The 20,340-nt window shown below is 43.9% G+C and overlaps 1 protein-coding gene across 6 annotated transcripts in view; it reads right to left on the bottom strand.

Moving 5' to 3' along the window:
- The window catches only part of CCDC93 (coiled-coil domain containing 93), a 93,577-nt gene that overhangs the window by 38,803 nt on the left and 34,434 nt on the right, over positions 1 to 20,340 (bottom strand). For 3 of the 6 annotated variants that reach the window (XM_045033688.1, XM_045033690.1, XM_023259265.2), the window contains 4 exons: positions 16,729 to 16,765; positions 13,550 to 13,642; positions 13,192 to 13,242; positions 12,226 to 12,312 (listed from right to left, as the gene is read on the bottom strand). In XM_045033688.1, the coding sequence (XP_044889623.1) occupies positions 12,226 to 12,312; positions 13,192 to 13,242; positions 13,550 to 13,642; positions 16,729 to 16,765 (268 nt within the window). The remainder of the gene's footprint in view (positions 1 to 12,225; positions 12,313 to 13,191; positions 13,243 to 13,549; positions 13,643 to 16,728; positions 16,766 to 20,340) is intronic. The other 3 variants (XM_045033689.1, XM_045033691.1, XM_023259266.2) reach the window with 1 other exon arrangement.

The following is a 20,340-nucleotide window of genomic DNA, read 5'->3' as shown; positions in this document are numbered from 1 at the left end:
TGCCAATTCCATATCTGACATTTCTCCATCCCAATTAAAATGGGTAATATATGCACATGGCTCAGAGCACATATGAACTGTGGGTCCCTCTGTTTGCCTTTGAGTCTAGTGATGGTGCTATGCAAAGTGCTTTGTCTAATGGGAAGTTATTTTTGTGCAGATATAATCATTTATTCTTAAGCTGAATTAAAGAGTCTTAACCTAGTCAATGGAAAGCCTATTTTTTAAACATATTTTTCATTAAGCAATCTAGAGACTGATAAAGGCAGAAGCAGTTCTTTAGAGCATTATGGCCCATGTGGCATTCTGGTCAGTGAGAGTCACAGTGAGAAGGAAACTGAAGATGACGACGCTGGATCTGGAAGGATGAGACAAAGTTGGACCGATGGAGAGGAAACTTTATAATAAATCTTTCACAGAAAAAATTAAATCCTTGGGGCATCTTAACTGATTTCTACTTGAAAAGTGCAATATCTCTCAAAGAATGCCAATCATCTACAAATATTCCATTTGTGTTTACACTGGAGGGAGAACTAAAGAACCAATCTAATTTTGTTCAACAATTTCAGATTAAGAACGTGCTTTTAAAACCACAGTGTGGATTAAGATGACTTCTAGTACAGATTCAATGTTTTCTAATAAATGATAGATATTCATAACTTCCACTCTTAGGGGAACCAGATTTAAATGTCATTCAATAATATTAGTCTGGTTCAAAATAGTAAATTCCTAAGAGAAACAAAAAATGATTACTTTAGCTAAAACTATATACTTTTATAATGAAAGAGACCCCAAAGGTTATCTACATACAAACCTTCTTCCTAAAATAGAAATCTCTCCTATGTTACCTCCTTCCCCTACTAAAATATGGCCACAAAGCTGTCAGCAATAAAGATCCCTATCTCATGATATAGTTCTCTATACTGAAGAGATGGGCTTCAGTTTCTGGCACGTTGATGAACCCTTCTACTGAGGACAAGTAAACAGATAATATAAAATACTTAATTTTTTAATCTTTTAAAAAAGCTATGAGCTAGCAAGAATGTAAGAAACCTGTCAAGCCGAAAGTTAGTGAAAGTGGAACTCTAGGAAGGTATGTATACCCACTGCAGTTGGCTGTTTTCTTGAAAGTATTTGTCAACACCAGGTGAACTCAAACTTTGATTTTTACACTTCAATAATTGCTTTGCATAAACCTTGAAACAGGTGAAAGAAGAAAGAAAAGTCTGCAGCCAGATTTTTGTGACAGATTGGCCCTTATGCAGTGTGTGTCTAAATCCACACACTACCTGTATGGTCCAAAAAACCCTCAAGTCAAGACTATGTTTGTTTGTTTTTTTTAATTTTTTTAATGTTTTATTTATTTTTGAGGCAGAAAGCGACAGAGCATGAGCAGGGGAGGGGCAGAGAGAGAGAGAGGGAGACACAGAATCCAAAGCAGGCTCCAGGCTCTGAGCTGTCTGCACAGAGCCCGATGCGGGGCTTGAACTCACAAACTGTGAGATCATGACCTGAGCCGAAGTCAGACGCTTAACCGACTGAGCCACCCAGGCGCCCCAAGACTATGTATACAATGGACTTGGGCTGGGGTGTGGGGTGTGTCCGGGTACTTGCCAGTACGAAAAGGCAAATCTCCTCTGAAAGAACAGAGATTCAACTCTAGGCTTCAAAGAATTTCTGTAGGTAAATTTGCAAGGAATATGAACTCACAATCAAAATTTGAAAGCACGTACAAAACACAAGCAAAAATCCAGCAGAAAACAGACAGAATCAGATCTGCAGAGACACAAACACATACATGTCCATTCTTCCCTGAAGCAACAGAGATTAAGTGTAATCACTCTTCCGCATAGTAGTTAGATTTACTGACAAGGAAGTCTCCATCGCTCTTTCCTCTCCCCTTCCTGTAATGGTGCGTCAATACCCTTCCCCATCTTGACTACGGTCCTCTAGACATTCTCCAGCTTACAAGTGACCTTTTCACTGGAGTCTGAGCACTGCAGATGGGATGGGACTATTCGCTCATCCCCCTCTGCTTCTATTAATAAGACTAGATATGTAGATTCTTTTCAGTATTTCTGACTCCCACTAATGAAATTTCGTGAATTTCAAAGACCCATATTCATGTAACACTGCTGAGTCTAACGCACAGTTCTGGGTTGCAGGGTGGGCAGTATCTGCCTGGAATGCGCTTAGCATTTAGTATGCATGAGCAGAATCCTATACCTCTCACTTTTATCCCCATGAACTACTGTCAGGTCGCCTGATCCTGAATTGGTATGACTGATTTTGCTGAAATTCAATCAAAGTTCACATTTATCCTCTTTAAAAAATGAATTTGTTTGGGCTCATCATTTCAACCTAAGGTAGTTTTGAATGTTGATTCTATTCTCCAGAGTGCTAGCCATTTCTTCTTTTCTAGCTTTCAATGATGTTCAAATCTGACAAAACAAATTCTATGCTTTATCCAAATTGATACAGATCCTGAGACTGTGGGCTGCACTGTGCAGCTTGAGACCATCCTACTAGGTCAACAAGTCATTAGCTGATACCATTTTTTTCTTCTTTAGTTGCTGTTAGTTACTATCTATTGCTTTAAGTCATGCAGATTTCAGGAGACTGTGGAACACTTTAGAAATCCCATATATTTAACATTATTCTTTCCGGATTCACAGGATTCCTTAATCTCCAGATTCTGATTACCGTTCTAAATCTCTCCATCCCAACTTCCTTTGCTTAGTTGAAGTAACCTTCACTCAGACCCTGTTATGTATGAGGCACAGTGGTAGGTACTGGGGACATGGAAAAAGACATAGACCTTACCCCTGGACCTTCACAGTCCAGTCAGGTAAAGCCTTATCCACAAATAAAGGGGTTATCCTCCACATACTCCTCAAGTCTAAATTGTGCCACAGAGGAAGAGAGAGTTTTGAAAGCTCTTCTTGTTCCTTCTTCTCCCTCCCTTCCATTTTTTCTTCCACAAACGTTCATGAAAACCCTATTACGTTAGGCACTGGGGATATTCAATGAGCCCAGCCATCACTTACAACAGACATCCTAGTCCTGGGAGGCAGGTAGAGACAAGCAACACAGGGCACTGTCAGCAGCACTAGGAAGGAAACTACAAGGAACTGATCCACGCAACATCTCAGAAGAGTCTGTCTTAGGAGGGAAAGTCACCCTCAATGGCCCCTGGGCGAGTCTCGGCAGAATCTTGTCAGAGCCACTTGTCAGCCTCAACTGAACATTTATTATGTGTTAGGCAACTGAGATACAGGGATCAAAGATGAAATCTTGCCCCTCCAGAAGTTTACAGATGTAGGATGTGATTTGTCAAACACTCGTGACCTTGTGTGAAGAAATGGAGTCCAGCAGGAAGGGGTATAAAAATTCACCCCTAGAAAAAACCTCTTTTTTCTGTCTGTGGTCACAGCAGGAGCTTCCCAAGAGGGCAGGCAACTCTTTCCTTATACCATACTTGTTCCCTAACTCTACATGCCAGTGCTGCTAGAAGATGGTAAAAAATGCTGTTCTGTGGAGGGGCCAGATGACGGGATTAGAAACATTTGAATCTACACTTACCAGAAACCACGGTAGTTCTAGTTCAGGCCTGACTCTTCAACAAGTAGTCAGGGTCGCCTGGTTGCTAAGGTCCCCATGACCTGCTAATCTTGGCAAGGCCCCTGGGGCGTGCTATCTTTCCTCAGTCCCCAGCCCCCTTAGTCTATTCTTTTCCATTTGTCTCAACTGGGTATAGTTTTAAAAAGTCACTCATTCTGTCTATTTATTACCAGGAAAAAAAAGTTCAGTATCAACTATACCAACAACCAATCTGCTTCGAGTGTGTACTGATGTTTCAAATGGCAACACAAACCAAGCAACAACTGGCATCCACTTGAGATCACCAGGCTATATTCTTCTGCAATTTCTCTCTTTATGGGTTGGTTGACTGCTAACTAGGAGCTTCTCAAGGCAGCGTCCACATCTTCTCATAACTCTGTCCTTGCCCCCATACCTGACACTGCCTGGGACACAGTACATGCACAACAGGTGTTTGCTGCAAGAAGAGATCATCCCACGTAGGGGCTCAATTCTGTCAGTTCTCGGCAGAAAAGAAATCAAGCTGAAGACTTAAAATATCCCCCAAATGATACCACTTTTCTTTGTAAATGTTTTAAAAAGCTAAGTGGAATAGCACTAACTGAAAATATAAAACCAGCGTAGAGAAATAACAACATGAAGGCAGCTACCTCAACAAGGCAGATGACATATTAACAATGGGTTCTTCTGGGTCAATCCCATCCAATTTAGTTAGACAAATTCTCTGCGGTCCTACCGGGAGCGAAGGCTTAGGAGGCGCCGGCCACTGCGTGTGCCCAGCATCCTTTGGTTCATAACAGTTCCTGTGGGGATTCACAATCACCATTCTTCTTCATTCCAGACGGCTGCCAATCAAGGCCAGAACCATGTCGAACAGAGGTCATCCTTAGGACTTTACACACAGAAGTGCGGTGGGTGTGAGAAGACTGACAGTCTGTGGTGAAGCCACCAGGTGACAATGCAGAGAGAGACAGAGTGAAACAAAGGCAGAAAGATGACACAAGGCTGTTTGAGTCTCTAGGAGCCCTGCATTCATGGACCTCCCAGTTATGACAGCTGATAAATGCTCCCTTTTGTTTATACCATTCTGGACACAGTTCCTATCACTTGCAAACAAAAGGCTCCCACACAGCGTACTGTTCAGGTTAGTGAGTGGCAGAACTTAAGAGACAAGTTTTCTTTGCTTGTTGCATCACAAGTGGTATAAAAATTATCACAGTAGACAAAACTCAAATGGGAGGAAATAGAAAATTTGAACAGACCCACAACTAGTGAAGAAATTGAATCAGTTATCAAAAATCTCCCAACAAATAAGAGTCCTGGGCCAGATGGCTTCCCAGGAGAATTCTACCAGACATTTAAAGCAGAGTTAATATCTATTCTTCTCAAGCTGTTCCAAAAAATAGAAATGGAAGGAAAACTACTGGACTCATTCTATGAAGCCAGTGTCACCTTGATTCCTAAACCAGACAGAGACCCCACAAAAAAGGAGAACTATAGGCCAATATCCCTGATGAAATGGATGCAAAAATTCTCAACAAGATACTAGCAAATCAAATTCAACAGCATATAAAAAGAATTATTCACCATGATCAAGTGGGATTCATTCCTTGGCTGCAGGGCTGGTTCAATATTTGCAAATCAATCAATGTGGTACATAAGAACCATATGATCCTGTCAATGGATGCAGAAAAAGCATTTGACAAAATACAACATCCTTTCTTAATAAAAAAAAACCCTTAAGAAAGTCAGGATAGAAGGAACATACATAAACATCATAAAAGCCATATATGAAAAGCCCACAGCTGGTGCCCCTGGGTGGCTCAGTCGGTTAAGCGGCCGACTTTGGCTCAGGTCATGATCTCGCGGTTCGTGAGTTCAAGCCCCACGTCGGGCTCTGTGCTGACAGCTCAGAGCCTAGAGCCTGGAGCCTGTTTCGGATTCTGTGTCTCCCTCTCTCTGACCCTCCCCTGTTCATGCTCTGTCTCTCCCTGTCTCAGAAATAAATAAAAGAACGTTTAAAAAAAAAAAAAAAAAGAAAAGCCCACAGTTAATATCATCCTCAATGGGGAAAAACTGAGAGTTTCCCCCCTAAGGTCAGGAACACGACAGGGATGTCCACTCTCACTGCTGTTGTTTAACATAGTGTTGGAAGTCCTAGCATCAGCAGAAAACAAAATGAAATAAAAGGCATCAAAATTGGCAAAGAAGAAGTCAAACTTTCACTTCTTGCAGATGACGTGATCCTTTACAGGGAAAACCCAGAAGACTCCACCAAAAGACTGCTAGAACTGATACATGAATTCAGCAAAGTCTCAGGGTACAAAATCAATGTGCAGAAATAGGTTGCATTTTTATACACCAATAATGAAAGAACAGAAAGAGAAATAAAGAAACTGATCCCATTTACAATTATACCAAGAACCGTAAAATACCTAGGAATAACCAAAGATGTAAAAGATCTATATGCTGAAAACTATAGAAAGCTTATGAAGGAAATTGAAGAAGACACGAAGAAAAGGAAAAACATTCCAAGTTCATGGATTGGAAGAATAAACATTGTTAAAATGTCAATACTACCCAAAGCAATCTACACATTCACTGCAATCCCAATCAAAATTGTACTGGCATTCTTCTCAAAGCTAGAACAAACAATCCTCAAATTTGTATGGAACCACAAAAAGACCCTGAAGAGCCAAAGTAATATTGAAGAAGAAAACCAAAGCGGGAAGCATCACAATCCCAGACTTTAGCCTCTACAGAGCTGTAATCATCAAGACAGTATGGTATTGGCACAAAAACAGATGCATAGACCAATGGAATAGAACAGAGAACCTAAAACTGGACCCACAACATATGGCCAACTAATCTTTGACAGAGCAGGAAAGAACATCCAATGGAAAAAAGTCTCTTTAGCAAATGGTGGGGGGATAACTGGACTACAACATGCGGAAGAATGAAACTGAACCACTTTCTTACACCATACACAAAAATAAACTCAAAATGGATGACAGACCTAAATGTGAGACAGGAAACCATCAAAAACCTAGAAGAGAAAGCAGGAAAAAACCCTCAGCCGCAGCAATTTCTTAACTCGACACGTCTCCAAAGGCAAGGGAATTAAAAGCAAAAATGAACTACTGGGACATCATCAAGATAAAAAGCTTCTGCACTGCAAAGGAAACAATAAACAAAACTAAAAGCCAACTGATGGAATGGGAAAAAATATTTGCAAATGACATATCAGATAAAGGGCTATTATCCAAAAAACTTACCAAACTCAACGCCCGAAAAAAAATAATCCAGTGAAGAAATGGGCAGAAGACACGAATAGACACTTTTCCAAAGAAGACATCACCAAATGGCCAACAGACACATGAAAAGAGGCTCAACGTCACTCATCAGGGCAATACAAATCAAAGCCACCCTGAGATACCACCTCACACTGGTCAGAGTGGCTAAACTGAACAAATAAGGAAACAAGAGATGCTGGTGAGGATGTGGAGAAATGGGAACCCTCTTGCACTGTTGGTGGGAATGCAAACTGGTGCAGCCGCTCTGGAAAACAGTGTGGAGGTTCCTCAAAAAATTAAAATAGAGCCACCCTATGACCCAGTAACAGCACTACTAGGAATTTATCCAAGGGATACAGGAGTGCTGATTCATAGGGGCATACGTACCCCAATGTTTATAGCAGCACTTTCAACAATAGCCAAATTATGGAAAGAGCCTAAATGTCCATCAGCTGATGAATGGATAAAGAAGATGTGGTTTATATATTCAATGGAATACTACTTGGCAATGAGAAAGAATGAAATCCTGACATTTGCAGCAACGTGGATAGAACTGGAAGGTATTATGCTGAGTGAGATAAGTCAGTCAGAGAAAGATATTGTATGTCTTCAAATCATATGTGGATCTTGAGAAACTGAACAGAATACCATGGGGGAAGGGAAGGGGAAAAAATAGTTACAAACAGAGAGGGAGGGAGGCAAACCACAAGAGACTCCTAAATACAGAGAACAAACTAAGGGCGGATGAAGGGGTGGGGGAGAGGGGAAGATGGGTGATGGGCATTGAGGAGGGCACCTTTTGGGATGAGTACTGGGTATTGTATGTCGGCCAATTTGACAATAAATTCTATTTATAAAAAATACATAGCCCAATGTACCAGTAAAAAAAAATAATTAAAAAAATGAAACAATGACCACAAGCGTCCAAAAAAAAAATTAAAATTAAAAAAAAAAACTGTTTAAAAAATTGTCATGGTAGAAAGGGACAAAATTTAATCAAATGTGATTGTCTGCATTCTCTAGAGACTTTCTTTCCTTTCTGTTTTTATACGTGCATCCCTGACCATACTCTGGCCATTACCTCTTTTTGGCTACAACCAGCTCTAATTACCTGAGCTCCCCAAAGTGCTCCTGAAAGATATCATTTCAAGACAGCCTAGGCTTTGGATTAAGTGCAAGATAGAGAATGGTCCTCATAATCAACAGGTCAGAAGCAATGGTGCCAGAACTTTTTTTTTTTTTTTAAGTTTATTTATTTATTTTTGAGAGACACAGAAAACGAGCAGGGGAGGGGCAGAGAGAGAGAGAGACAGAGAGAGAGAGAGAGAGAGAGAGAGAATACCCCAAGCAGGCTCTGTGCTGACAGTGATGTGGGGCTCAAACTCACAAACCGTGAGATCATGACCTGAGTCGAAACCAATAGTCGGACGCTTAACCGGACTGAGCCACCCAGGTGTCCTGGTGTCAGAACTTCTTAATTGTTGGAAAGGAAAATTTCCAAAACCTATTAAGGAAAAAAAAATCCTTCCACAAATAAGTCCTTCGGTGGTCCAAAATTCATCGAGAAGTTGACAGCCTTCTGGCTAGGATGTTATTTTCCAATGACATGAAAAACAATGCACACATACACACCATTTTCAGTTTACCTATTTCTGTGGCTAGTTCCCAACATGATCTGGCCTCTTCTCTCTACTTAGCTCAAGGTAGGCAGTTGGATGAGGAAAGACGCTAAAGACGCTGTCATTGCGAAGCCTGGAAGGCAGACACTAAGGATGATGGCAAAGGAGGCCTTCCCCGCTTTCCCGTATGAACATGTCACCTTGCCAAGGAGACAGGTTTCAAAGTCAGATGGTCCTGTATGCAAGTCTGGAACTTACCAGCTGCAAGATACTGGACGAGTTACTTAAGACCTCTGATCTTTAGTATCTTCATCTGCAAAATGGATATATCACATGTTTATGTATTGAGCACCAACACTGCCAGGCTCTTGGCAAGGCCCCAAAGTTACAGAGAGAGTAAAAGGTGGTCCACATACACATAAACAGATAGTTTCGACTGCATGTGAATGAGTGTAATGATGAAGGAAGGCAGACGATTTGCTGCGAATTAAATGAGATAATGGTATGCAAGGTACCTGGCACACTCAGGAAAGATTCTTCTGATTCCCCAAGACAGATCTGTGCATCTAGATTTACAAAATGTGCTAAGATTCTGGCTCAGGAAGATGCTGACCAAGGAATGATTTAGCTGGCTGTCAAGTATTAAAGTGGTTGAAACGGTATATGGGTTGGTAGGTATGTGGCATTAGGGAGAGTCCCTTCCCACCCTTTCAGGGACCAGGCACCTCCCTTGGCCCAGCCTTGCCTGGCTCAGCTTCCTTCCCTTTCTTATGGCTCAGGTTAGTGGGGGACAGTGGAATGGGAGTGGTTTTTGGATAGTCAGGCTTCTTAGCTGCCTGCAAATCACAGTCACAGACTCTCCTTCCTTATAAAAGTGAATGCTAAGATGCAGGGAACAGATTAGACATCCGCACCAAAAAGCACACTGGTGTCTCATCTAGCACCTTCTGAGAAGAGTGTTACCCTTTGGATAAAGAGGGGGATGGTGCTCCTTGGCCAAGAGCCTACGTGAACTCATGAATTATATATCTGGGAGCTTTTTTACATTCCTCTTCCCTGCTGCTCTACAGGAACCATATTAAATCGAGTTACATACCTCAGGGAATTGCTTTGAAACACATGGGTTATTTATCACGTTACACTGTTATAAGAATTTGTGAACCTTACAAAGAGAAGCCTGCACATGTGTTTTACTACATTTTTATATCCCAATGCCTGTCAACTTTCCAACTTGTCCCAGGCAGGCTGTTCGATTCATCCCCTGGTCACAAAATCATTTTCACTCTTCCTTCCTCCCCAAACTATCTTGTCCCCTTTCCTCACTAAGCAAAAATCCACCCTGTTCACAGCCTAATTTGGGTTTCTTTCAAGTACCTCTTGATGGCTTCCCTTTTGGGCATCCCTCAACCTTATCTCCACTTCCGAGGGGTTCATTACTGAAACCCTGAAGGGAAAGGAAGGCTATGGATTTTAGATAAATTGCCAGTGCCTGGTGTCAGCCCAATTTATGGCAGTAAGATTACAGTGAAGAACAAACATACTGCGGTGGACAACCTGACAGCAGCCCCATGGTGTCTGCCTCCCGGTGTTCAGGCCTTTGTGTCATCTCCTCCCTTGAGTGGGGGTGGGACCTGTGACTTGCTTCTAACCAAGAGAACACAGCAAAGGTGATGGGATGTATGTGAGTGCATATAGATAGCTATGCTACATAAAGCTGTACTGTCTATCCCATGAGGAGCTGCTGCCCCTCGCTGGCTTTGATGAAACAAGGGGCAATGTTGGGGAAGGCCACGTGGCAAGGAATGGAGGGAAGTCTCCAGCTGACAACCAGCACGAGCTGTGGACCTCAGCCAACAGGTGGCAAGAAACTGAATGTTGCCAACAACCACATGAGCTGAGAAGCAGATCCTGCCCCAGTTGAGCTTTGGATGAGACAGCAGCCCCGGGAAGCACCTTCACTGCAATCTTGTGAGAGTCTGAAGCAAAGAACCCGGCTAAGCTGTGCCCAACTGCTAGCCCACAGTGGCTGTGAGATAATGAATGTGTGTTGTTTTAAGCTACAACCTTTGTAGTAATACTGCTATGCTGGAATAGATAACTGAATATACACACAGAGGAAGAGAAAAGCAGCCTCTGGCATCTGTGAGCCCAGCTGGCACTCTCAGCAAAGCCTGGATGTGTGCGAGCCGGCCTGTGCATACTAGGTCTTCGTGTTAAACATAAACAATTCCAAAGAGTGTCAACATCACACAAGGTCTTACAGATACAGGTAAAAACACGACCACTCTGTAATCACGTCTGAGCATGGACAAAACCTGATCACTGTTCAAACCACAAACATGACCAAACATCCCCCTATACCAGCTAATAGGAGCATACAGCTTTAACCTTGATTCGTTCCCACCTTTCTAGAATTTTTTTCATCCCTCCCATCTTACTGATACAATTTATTTAGACACTCCTTTATAGAACTGCCCTTCCTTAAAACATCCAACACAGAGCAAAGTCCTACTTTCTTGGTCCTTCCTCAAATCAGCTAAAGTGAGCCCGAATTCCATAGTAAGTTTTTCCTAATGCCTCCTTACTGAGATGCCATTTGGTTCCCCACTGGTGAGCAGTCTCCCTCACTACCACCAGCAATAAACCTAACTGTTCAGTGACAGTTGTGTTCCTGGTGGTCTCTGGTGGGAGGACGTTGACAAAATAAGAGCAAACAAATAAAGCGAACAACATCTACAACAAAGTCTTTCTATGAAAGTTGTATTAAAAACCCATGCAAAGAAGCACTGACTTGGGGGGGTGGGGGAAACAGGAGAATCCCAGCCCCAGACATTCTAAGCCATTGTATTGGCTGTCCTGCTCAGAAGACCCCTTACTTGGTGGGAGGTGGCCACCTGCTGTGTTTACAGTAGGTCATAACTCCCAGTTTCGGGAGACATCCCTTCCCCAACTACATCATCTGTGCACAATCACTTGAGAAGAATATTGCACGGCGGGTCAGAGCAGAACTAATTTGTCGTCAAGGCTCCTGAGACAGGGAAAGCAAAGCTGGATGCTTCAACAGACATCAACGGTTTAGGGGGATAGACCGAGTGCGGCTGGGGAAGGAAGGATGTGAAACAATGCCCTGTAAATCTGGTTTTACCGATACTACATCTCCGCCAGACCAGAATCAGTTATGTGCAAAATGATTAATCACTGTCTCCCTGAAATAGTCAAGGTCCTGCTGCCCATTCTTAGGAGAGGGAAAAAAATCTAACACTGAAATATGACTTTCAGGCTTTAGTTCATTCTATACACTTTTAATAAAGTGGAACAAAAAATTTTGCCTTGAGCTTGGTTGAGTTATGGGGTTTGTCTCCTAAGCGGCAAAGCTTATTCCTCGACCCAATCACCAAACTGGGCCCAAGTTATAAGAAGCCTGGTAGAGGAGAAATGCCTGTGCTATACCTCCGGCATCGATTTATCAGATGCGATAATCGCTCTGAGAGACAGGTTTTCTCTTTATATGTATAGAAAAATAGGCACTGCAGAGGAAAATTTACTGAGCTAACGGGCAGATGCTGTTGGCTTTGCGTGGCATGCATGTTTTTGACAAATGTTGCTGATGAATTACAACTTGACTCCATCAATGCTGCGAAAGGGTGTAGGGGCAGAGAACAAATCCTTGAGGCATCACCTGAGGCAAAGATGCCAGCCAGGCCCCCACATACCTTCTCCGCGTACTCGGACACAATCTGCTTGATCTCTGCGGAGCAGAGTCCCACGATCTGGCCCACGGAGCTTGCGGTGAGACGGCTCTGCAATCACAGGGATGGGGGGTGCGTAAGGCCATGCCTTGTCTTTCACAGAACTGGAAAATGCACTGAGTAGTATACCAAAACAGATAATATTCCCTGGGGAAAACGTACTCTGGCTTTTGTCTAGGCATTCATCAACAAGGAAGGGAGAAAACAATCCTCGGGACAAATGTTAAGCCCTCTCTCTACCTCCTGAGTCATTCAACTGTGCCAGATTCTCCCTGGTCCCCGGGTACCTCTGGAAAATCATTCCTTACCTCACACACCCCATCTCAAGGTCTCTTCCTATGGGTCACTGACAGAGCCTACAGGCTCACTGACAGAGCCTACAGGGAACTTGGAGGGCTTAGGACTCAGGGAAAAAAGAAGTGCAAATGGGAGAGATAGAGGAATCTTGGAACTCCCCAAATACCTCTTTACTGCCATAGGCCTTCCCTGGCCTAAAAAGGAAGGGTCCTTTCAAAGCCCTTGGTTAAACCTTTTGGACAGGACTTGAGGTCTGGGCAGACCAACTATAAATGCAGTATTCTATTTTCTACCATCCCACCAAGTAAGGGGTCTTCTGGAATGGTTGGTTATGGAGAGGCAGGGCTGAACCACGGCTCTTCTACAGAAGCCCTTGGGATGCTGTCTCAGCAGGGACATTCCACTCTCACAAGGGTCCTTCAAGCCCCACAGAGGTTCCCACTGACAGCGACACTATGTATTGGTAAAAAGCTTCCTAAAAGAAAGATCTCAAGGAAACAGGAAGCACTGAGTGCTGAAAACACAGGGTTCTCTTAAAGGTGGTCCCTCTGTAAGGAGGCCCCACAGAACAGTGCAGGGCAGTTCCAAGTCCCCACCTCCACACTGCGCCCTCCCCACACAGTCTCCCCTCACCTCTTCATTCGCCATGGCGGTCATCTTGGTCATCAGTGACTGAATTCGCTGCTGAAAGAGGAGTGGGAGAAGTAGCAGTGAGTGGACCCGACTGCATAAGACTTCCACAACATGTCTAAACAGATCTCTGCGCCACAATCCAAGGCTTGTTTTACGTGATCTGTTATAGTGAGCCTCATGGGGCAGGGGCAGGAGAGGAGGGGGGTGAGAAAAGGAAACTGGAAAGGGTGTGACAGGCCAGCTAACAGCAGGTGACTGAGGGAGGCAGCTGGCCATTTTGCAAAGCTGGGGATGAAAGGGAAATTTCTCCCCAGATGATTTAAACAGAAGCCTCAGGGGATTCATGTGGGCCGCACACCTCTTCCACAGCTTGAAGCTCATCTTCTTCCTGAGCATCGGCTCTTTCTGCAGCCGAGAGCCCCGCAGGGAGTGTCGTTTTCTTGTCCTCGGCCTGGAAGGGAAGATGCAAAAGTAGCTGAGCACTCGAGATGAAGACTCAGCAGAGAAAGGACAATAATGCAAGGCACGAGTCTGGGAAAGAAAGCACACGCATCTGGAAAGGTGTAGCAGTCCCTGACAAGTGGAAAATCCACAGACCTGAGCTTCCATTTCAAATACAGACCAAGCAGGCTGAGCTCCCGGCCTTGGCCAATGCCTATATCCATTTCTGACCTGCTTGCTGATTAAATTCCTATCAGGTCGTACACATTTGCCAGCCTTATTACTTGGACAGGGTCTCTCCCCTACTTTAATGCCTTCTAGAGTAAATCACTGCCGAACAGAGTGCTTTTTTCAAACTGCCAGTTGAGACCCATCAGTGGGATATGAAAGTAATTTAGCAGGTATGACCAGCATCTATATAAATTGAACAAAAATAATAGAACAGGACATATCAGAGTGTTTTACATGTAGTAAAGGGTTAACTTTTGCTAACAAAAGGGAAGCTTTTGTTTTTGAGGTGTCTGCGCGTGGGTACTGAAATCACGATGAAAAACAGGATTCTTACTGCCAAGAAGCAGTCAACGAAGTTTAAAAACCTCTTGTGTGAAGGATAAAAACCTAAACTGCTTTGCTTGGTGATTAAGCTTCATGCTCCGGACCCAGCCTCAGGCTCTAAATGTACCACACTCAAGACACCCGGATTAGATGCTGTTCCTCAAACATGGGCTGGAAGTCTAGAGTGCCCTGTTTTAATACCATCTCTGCCACCCATCAGCTGGGCGACCTCAGGCTTACCTTCTCTGGATATCAGAGTCTTCTAGGGTGGAAAAAGAGAACTGGTCTCAGACACCCTTCTCAGACCATCCCAGTGCTAGGATGCTTTTCTACGACATGCCCATAATTGACCCCAGGGAGCACCGTGAGCTCCTATACAGGTATATCTACACACGTATCCCCTGCTTTTCAAAGTTCACATCAGGCCACTTTGCTTTCACAGAAGACCTACGTGAGTACCTGTTGGTGCTAACCAAAAGAAATCTGAAAAGGATTTTCACTTTTACAAAAAAAGGTGGAAGTGAAACCAGTTTTCGGGGCTGGTTTAGCAGTGAGCCATTCATTATGGAGGCAGCGCGTGCCCTGGGCAGTGAGTGCAGCCCACCGAGCTCCCGCCCTGGGACTGACTCTCGGCATCTCGGCATCAAGCTGCCAGAGCTCAGAACTGTATCTGAACATCTGTGCTTCATCTCAATTTATTTTGTGTACCTGTTAGCGAGGTGTGTTCCACAGTATCAGGGAAGCCTACGAGAGGTTATTTTTTTTTAGGTGTAGGAACACTCAAATTTTTTTTCATATAAATGAATGGCAACTGCTTCTTTGCTTTACTCCATTTTAGCTTATAAAAGGCTTCATACATATGCTCTGCTTTATGATACTGAAAGAAACCTGTATCTATAGGGGACAAGACAAGCCCAAAGTGAATACTATTTAACGGGCATTGCATGATTTTTCCAATTATAATTAACACATCCAATACCCATACGCATAGATAATTTTTTCAGACTAAATTACATACCATATCGAATGTACACATCAAATTCTTATTCTATATCAGACACTACCTGACATTACTCAACTCCAGGAAACACCTAGCGTCGGCGGAAACGACTGTTGAGTTGAATAAAAACACAAATGTGAAAAAAAATAAATAATGAGAAAACAAACAAAAAGGCATCATAATCAGTCCATGACTGATTACTAATGAACTACTGCTACAGATAAAATAGCCATTGCTTATTAGATATCTCTGTGATGGGTGATTTTATATCCTTTACATTTCAGCCTTCACAACAATGCTGTGAGGCAATATGATTACTGCCCTTGTTTTGTAGATGCTGTGAACTAAGGCACGACAATTAAGTACATTGTCCAAAGTCACACAGTGGAGGGATTTGAAACCAGCCAGTTTGGCTTCAGAACACATGCTCCTGGTCACTATTCAGGCCCCCTGCTGACTGAGACAACAATTCCTACATAAAGCAGAGGGAGGCTGGGAGCCAGGGAAGGCTTCCTGGAAGGACAGAGGGATGGGGTTCTGGACAGAGGCAGGGGTGGCAGGAGAACAGAGCTGAGGGAGTAAGTGTCCCATGCAGGACTATCTGGGTGTCTGATGGGGAATGAGGAAAAAAATGGTATCAATAGATCTTGAACTACAGGACTCTGCTTTTTAAGAGGCCACTGACAACATTAGTTAGTGCTTTATTTAAAAGAGTGATTAAGGGCAGAGACTTTGATGTCACACAGACCTGGGTTCAGATTCTTATCGTGGCAAATTAGGACCTTGCGTGATCTTGGACAAATCAGGGAGCCTCTCTGGGCCTCAGCTTTCTGACCTCAGCTTTTCTGAAAAAAGGTAGCAAGCATCTTCCTCATAGAGATGTTCAGGGAAGTAAGTGAAACAAATACACGCAGAGCCCTGAACAAAGGGCCTGAAACACAGTAAAGGTTTGGCACTGTAAGACTGACAGGACAGCCTGCAGCCAACAACTGAAGATCATCAGGAAATATCTGAATTAAGAGAAAGTTTTGAGACTGCTTTGTGAAGTTAGAAATCCCCTCTTGACTTACCTGATTTCTCCACGCTAGGTACTAGGTTGTCTTAGGGCAGGCCTGTAATATGTGGCTGTGTTCTAGCTCACTGCGAGCATCCTGTTCACATCTGTCTAGGGTCTCTCTCATCAGATGGGGAGTGCTCAGGGCCCTGGGAATGGACTTCATCGTCACACTTTTGGAGTTAACAGAGTGCACGGAATTGCCCCCGGGGCCATGACTTCCAATCACCTCTCACTTTGAGCCCTGCGATGAGGCTGCTGCCTCAGCTCCCCGACTTGCCAAGGTGGCTGGCTGCAGATACAAGGGAGGTGCGATGGCCAAAGGCAGCTGGTACATCCCTCGTGCGCCAGGCTGCCCAGCGACCAGAGCACGGACATCCCACTCTTGCTAGGCGGGCAGCCTGTCAGTGTCAGACAGACAAGGGCGGGGGGGGGGGGGCACTTCCATCTCTCCAATGTTCTCTCCCATTATCTATGCTTGTCTTACCTTCTCTGTTTTGCTCTGGCGGCTAAATCCATATCTCCTGCAGGCCACAAAAAAGGGGAGTTCAATTACTATTCAAAAGTCACACAAATTTGGTCAAATGCATTTTGGTTGGAGTTTTATATGCAAAGTACCAAAGAAAATTTAGGCCATATAATAACTGGAGAAAATGTTTTAAGTGCCTGAACCAGAAACATGTTCCACTGTTCTTGAACAAAGGGCCAGCCATTCTGTTTGTCATGTGAATACTACCAATGGCAACTCTCAGAGGGTGCAGAGTACAGTATTTTCTTTAAGTGCAACCATTACTCTTTGAACCAGGAGCTGCATTTCAGATCCATGGTTTAAACTAAAAGCCTTAAAACTTTCTGTACAAACAAACGGGAGTGTGTTTGCTTGGGCTAAGCATGCTCTCTAATGGCTACATTCAGAATCTGGGGTCCAGCCCATTTTTCATTCTCAAACATAGTCCAAGCAGGATGTCAACAGTGTTATGCGTTCACGTCAGGCAACCTTAAATTCAAAGAAACTCAAAAATGCAATTTAGTTTAAATTAGTTTATTTTTAGGCTCTTTTTTTTTTTTTTTCTGTTAAGCAACACTGCAAAATCCATTCAACCTACGACAAAAAGCATTATGCAAAACACCCTACCTCACTTACCTTCCGAATAGGTTAAAAGGAAATAAAGTTACACGCAGCCATTTAAGAGAAACCAATCAAAGACTCCTGCTCTACCTTTACTGACACCATGCTGACGCCACGTGTTGGTCACTGGGTCGGTACGCTGGCCTCCAGCCCCACTGTGTTCCCGCTCTTCCTCCCACCTCCTATCTGGCTTCCAGTGGCCTCATCCGCACGAGTCAATGGCAGGCCTCTTCCCTCCTGGGCATCCACTGCCTGACACAGAGCTCTGCACATCCTGGGCTGTTCTCCTTTCCTATTCACACCTCGCACCTCAGCTCTCGAGCTACCTCCTCCCCAAAGCATCCCCCACGCGTGGACACTCTGCCTGGGCCAATCCATCCCACACCTGTACATGTTCCTCCACCTCCCAGAGACAATCACGTCCAACCGCCTGTATGCACGTGTGCATCCATTTCCCAGAGGGCATGGGAGCCACTTTTACATTTAGTATGTCTAATGTAGAACAAATAAACTAAAGATAAGTGGAAGAAAAATGCAGAAATCAAGAAGCCAAAGCATCACCTGGTCTTGCAGTAGGTTGACATGTAACTGGAGAGACCAAAGAAAGAGTCCAGGCCGGGCACAGTGTGCCCACTCATTAGGCATAACTCTGTAGGCCCAAAGTGCAGCAGACTGAGGCTAAATTCTGAGTATCCACACACACTCTCTACAGGACCTTATGGCAAATCCTGTGAATTGGTTTCACGATATCTACGCACCCTCCCGTACTGCAGAGGCTGGAAAACAAGACTCTATTTTCTACACTCCTGTGCACCTACGGCCTGGAGTGCTATGTAGGCTCCACCTGTCAGGTGCACTTACTGGAGATCTGAATGTGCAGCAGCTATGTGAGGAGAGAGGGAGGGTATGAAGGGTGTGTTGTAGGACTGTGGGTCACACCGATACCCTGGTTGGGGGCCAGCAGCTGTCACAGTGGTGTTCTGATTTTGGCGGAAGTGTTGTGGTCTCTCTGTCAGCAGCTGTCGTATCGGTTTCCTAACCCCACAGGCCACTAGCTAGCTTCCTGGTGGTGGAGGCAAGAAGCAGCATCCTTGGAGGCCCAGTTCTGATGTGCTACTTGGGGAGTGACCCTGGCTTGGCCTAGGTCCCACCTCTCAAACCTTCCCAAGGATCCATGTAGTCAACCTCTTCTGCTGAAACTGGCCAGAGGGTTTAGGTTCTCACCCAGTGAACCCCGGCCAAAAGAGGGTCTCACCAAAGTTTCCCCCTCCTAGAAGTAATCCTGCACCATGGGTGTTCCTTCGTTTTCCAGGCCTTTAGCTCATGCAGACCCTTAGGGCAGAAGACATGCTCTTAGGCAGACAGCCTTCATCTAAGGCCCCTGAAAACTATGGATTTTCCAAATGAAGCAGTAAACAACTAAATGTGGGAGACTGGATTTCTAGGCTCCTTCTACTCTTTCATAAAGACAGAGGCTGTGGGAAGGCCTTTCTGACCACCCAAAGGCCTAGGTTAGGCCCCACAGGTATGCACTTCTGTGTTTACACCATCAACATGCTCATCTCACAGTGTGCGATAATTATGTCTAATCCTATAACTCTGTTGCACTCCTTCAACAGAGTGCTTCACTCATTTTTTTTTAAAATAATTTTTTAAATTGAGATATGACTTGTATAACATAAAATTTCTCATTTGATACTATATACTTCAGTGATTTTCAGTAGATTCACTCTTTGTACAACCACCACCACTATCAAATTCCAGAACAGTCCCATCACTTTAAAAAGAAACTCTGTATCTATTAGCAGTTAGTCCCAATTCCCCTCTCCAGCCCCTGGCTACCACTTACCGATTTTCCATCTCTACGGATTTGCCTATTCTGGACATATCCTATAAACTGAATTTTATGTGGCCTTTTGTGACTGGCTTCTTCACTTAGTATGTTTTCAAAGGCCATCCATACTACAGTATGAATCAGTACTTCACTGCTTTTTATGACTAGGTAATATCCCTTTATATGGATAAACCACACTTTGCTTATCTATTCCTCGGCTGATGGACAATTGGGTTGTTTCCACTTTTTCGTGAACAGTGCTGCTATGAATGTTCACAGACAGCTCCATCAGCTTTTGTATCCTCAGCACCTAGGACAGCTCCTGGCACACAGTAGGTACTCAAGAAATGTATGCTGAATGAAGAGTCTGGCTGATTTTTCTAAAGCCCTCCTTCTCCGTGTGACATGGTGACACTGCTTCCATGACAAAGAGCTGTCCCCAGATGCCTATTAATTCCTGTCTCATTATGTTCACTGGTTGAGAGGTCTCTGGGAGACTTCCATGTTGCTTGAGCTTCACCAAGAGAACATGGTATCCCTTTATGGCCTATCACCCCTCAAAAAGAACAACGGGATGCTTCAACTTATTTCTACAAAGCATTTACTTCTCTTTTATCTTTCATAGGCATGCTGCTCTCTCCTCCCACCTCCCTCTCCTCTTACCCTGTCTGCCCTGCCCTTGCCTCACAAGTGTCAGTCTGATCTGTGCTGCCAGATGCTTCAATTTGTTTCTGCCTTTCCCTCTGTTAGCTCTGACCAACCAGCCCTGCTGATGTCTTACACTGTCAGCACCAACAGAGCTCTGGTCTCTTTTCACCCATTTGACTTCCTCACACCCTACACCTTACACTTGATCTTTAACATCAAGGATGTACACCTTCTAGAACAGCATAGTCTGAAAAAAATATAATGAGAGCTAAATATATAACTTTAAATAAGTAGGTTCACACATTCAGGTTATTCCAAACAAACTTGAACTTTTTCCAATAACTAAATCAAGCCTGAGTCTTTCAGTGCTACTTAATTAAAATTCTGTTCTTGAATCACATTAGTCATATTTCAAGTACACAATAGCCACATATGGCTAATAGCTACCATACTGGACATCACAGTTCTAGAAAACAAACTAACCTTCA

Source organism: Felis catus, chromosome C1, assembly GCF_018350175.1.
Source record: "Felis catus isolate Fca126 chromosome C1, F.catus_Fca126_mat1.0, whole genome shotgun sequence".
Lineage (NCBI taxonomy): Eukaryota > Metazoa > Chordata > Mammalia > Carnivora > Felidae > Felis > Felis catus.
The sequence above is the reverse complement of the archived record's forward strand: the minus strand, read 5'-3'. Positions and strand labels throughout refer to the sequence as shown.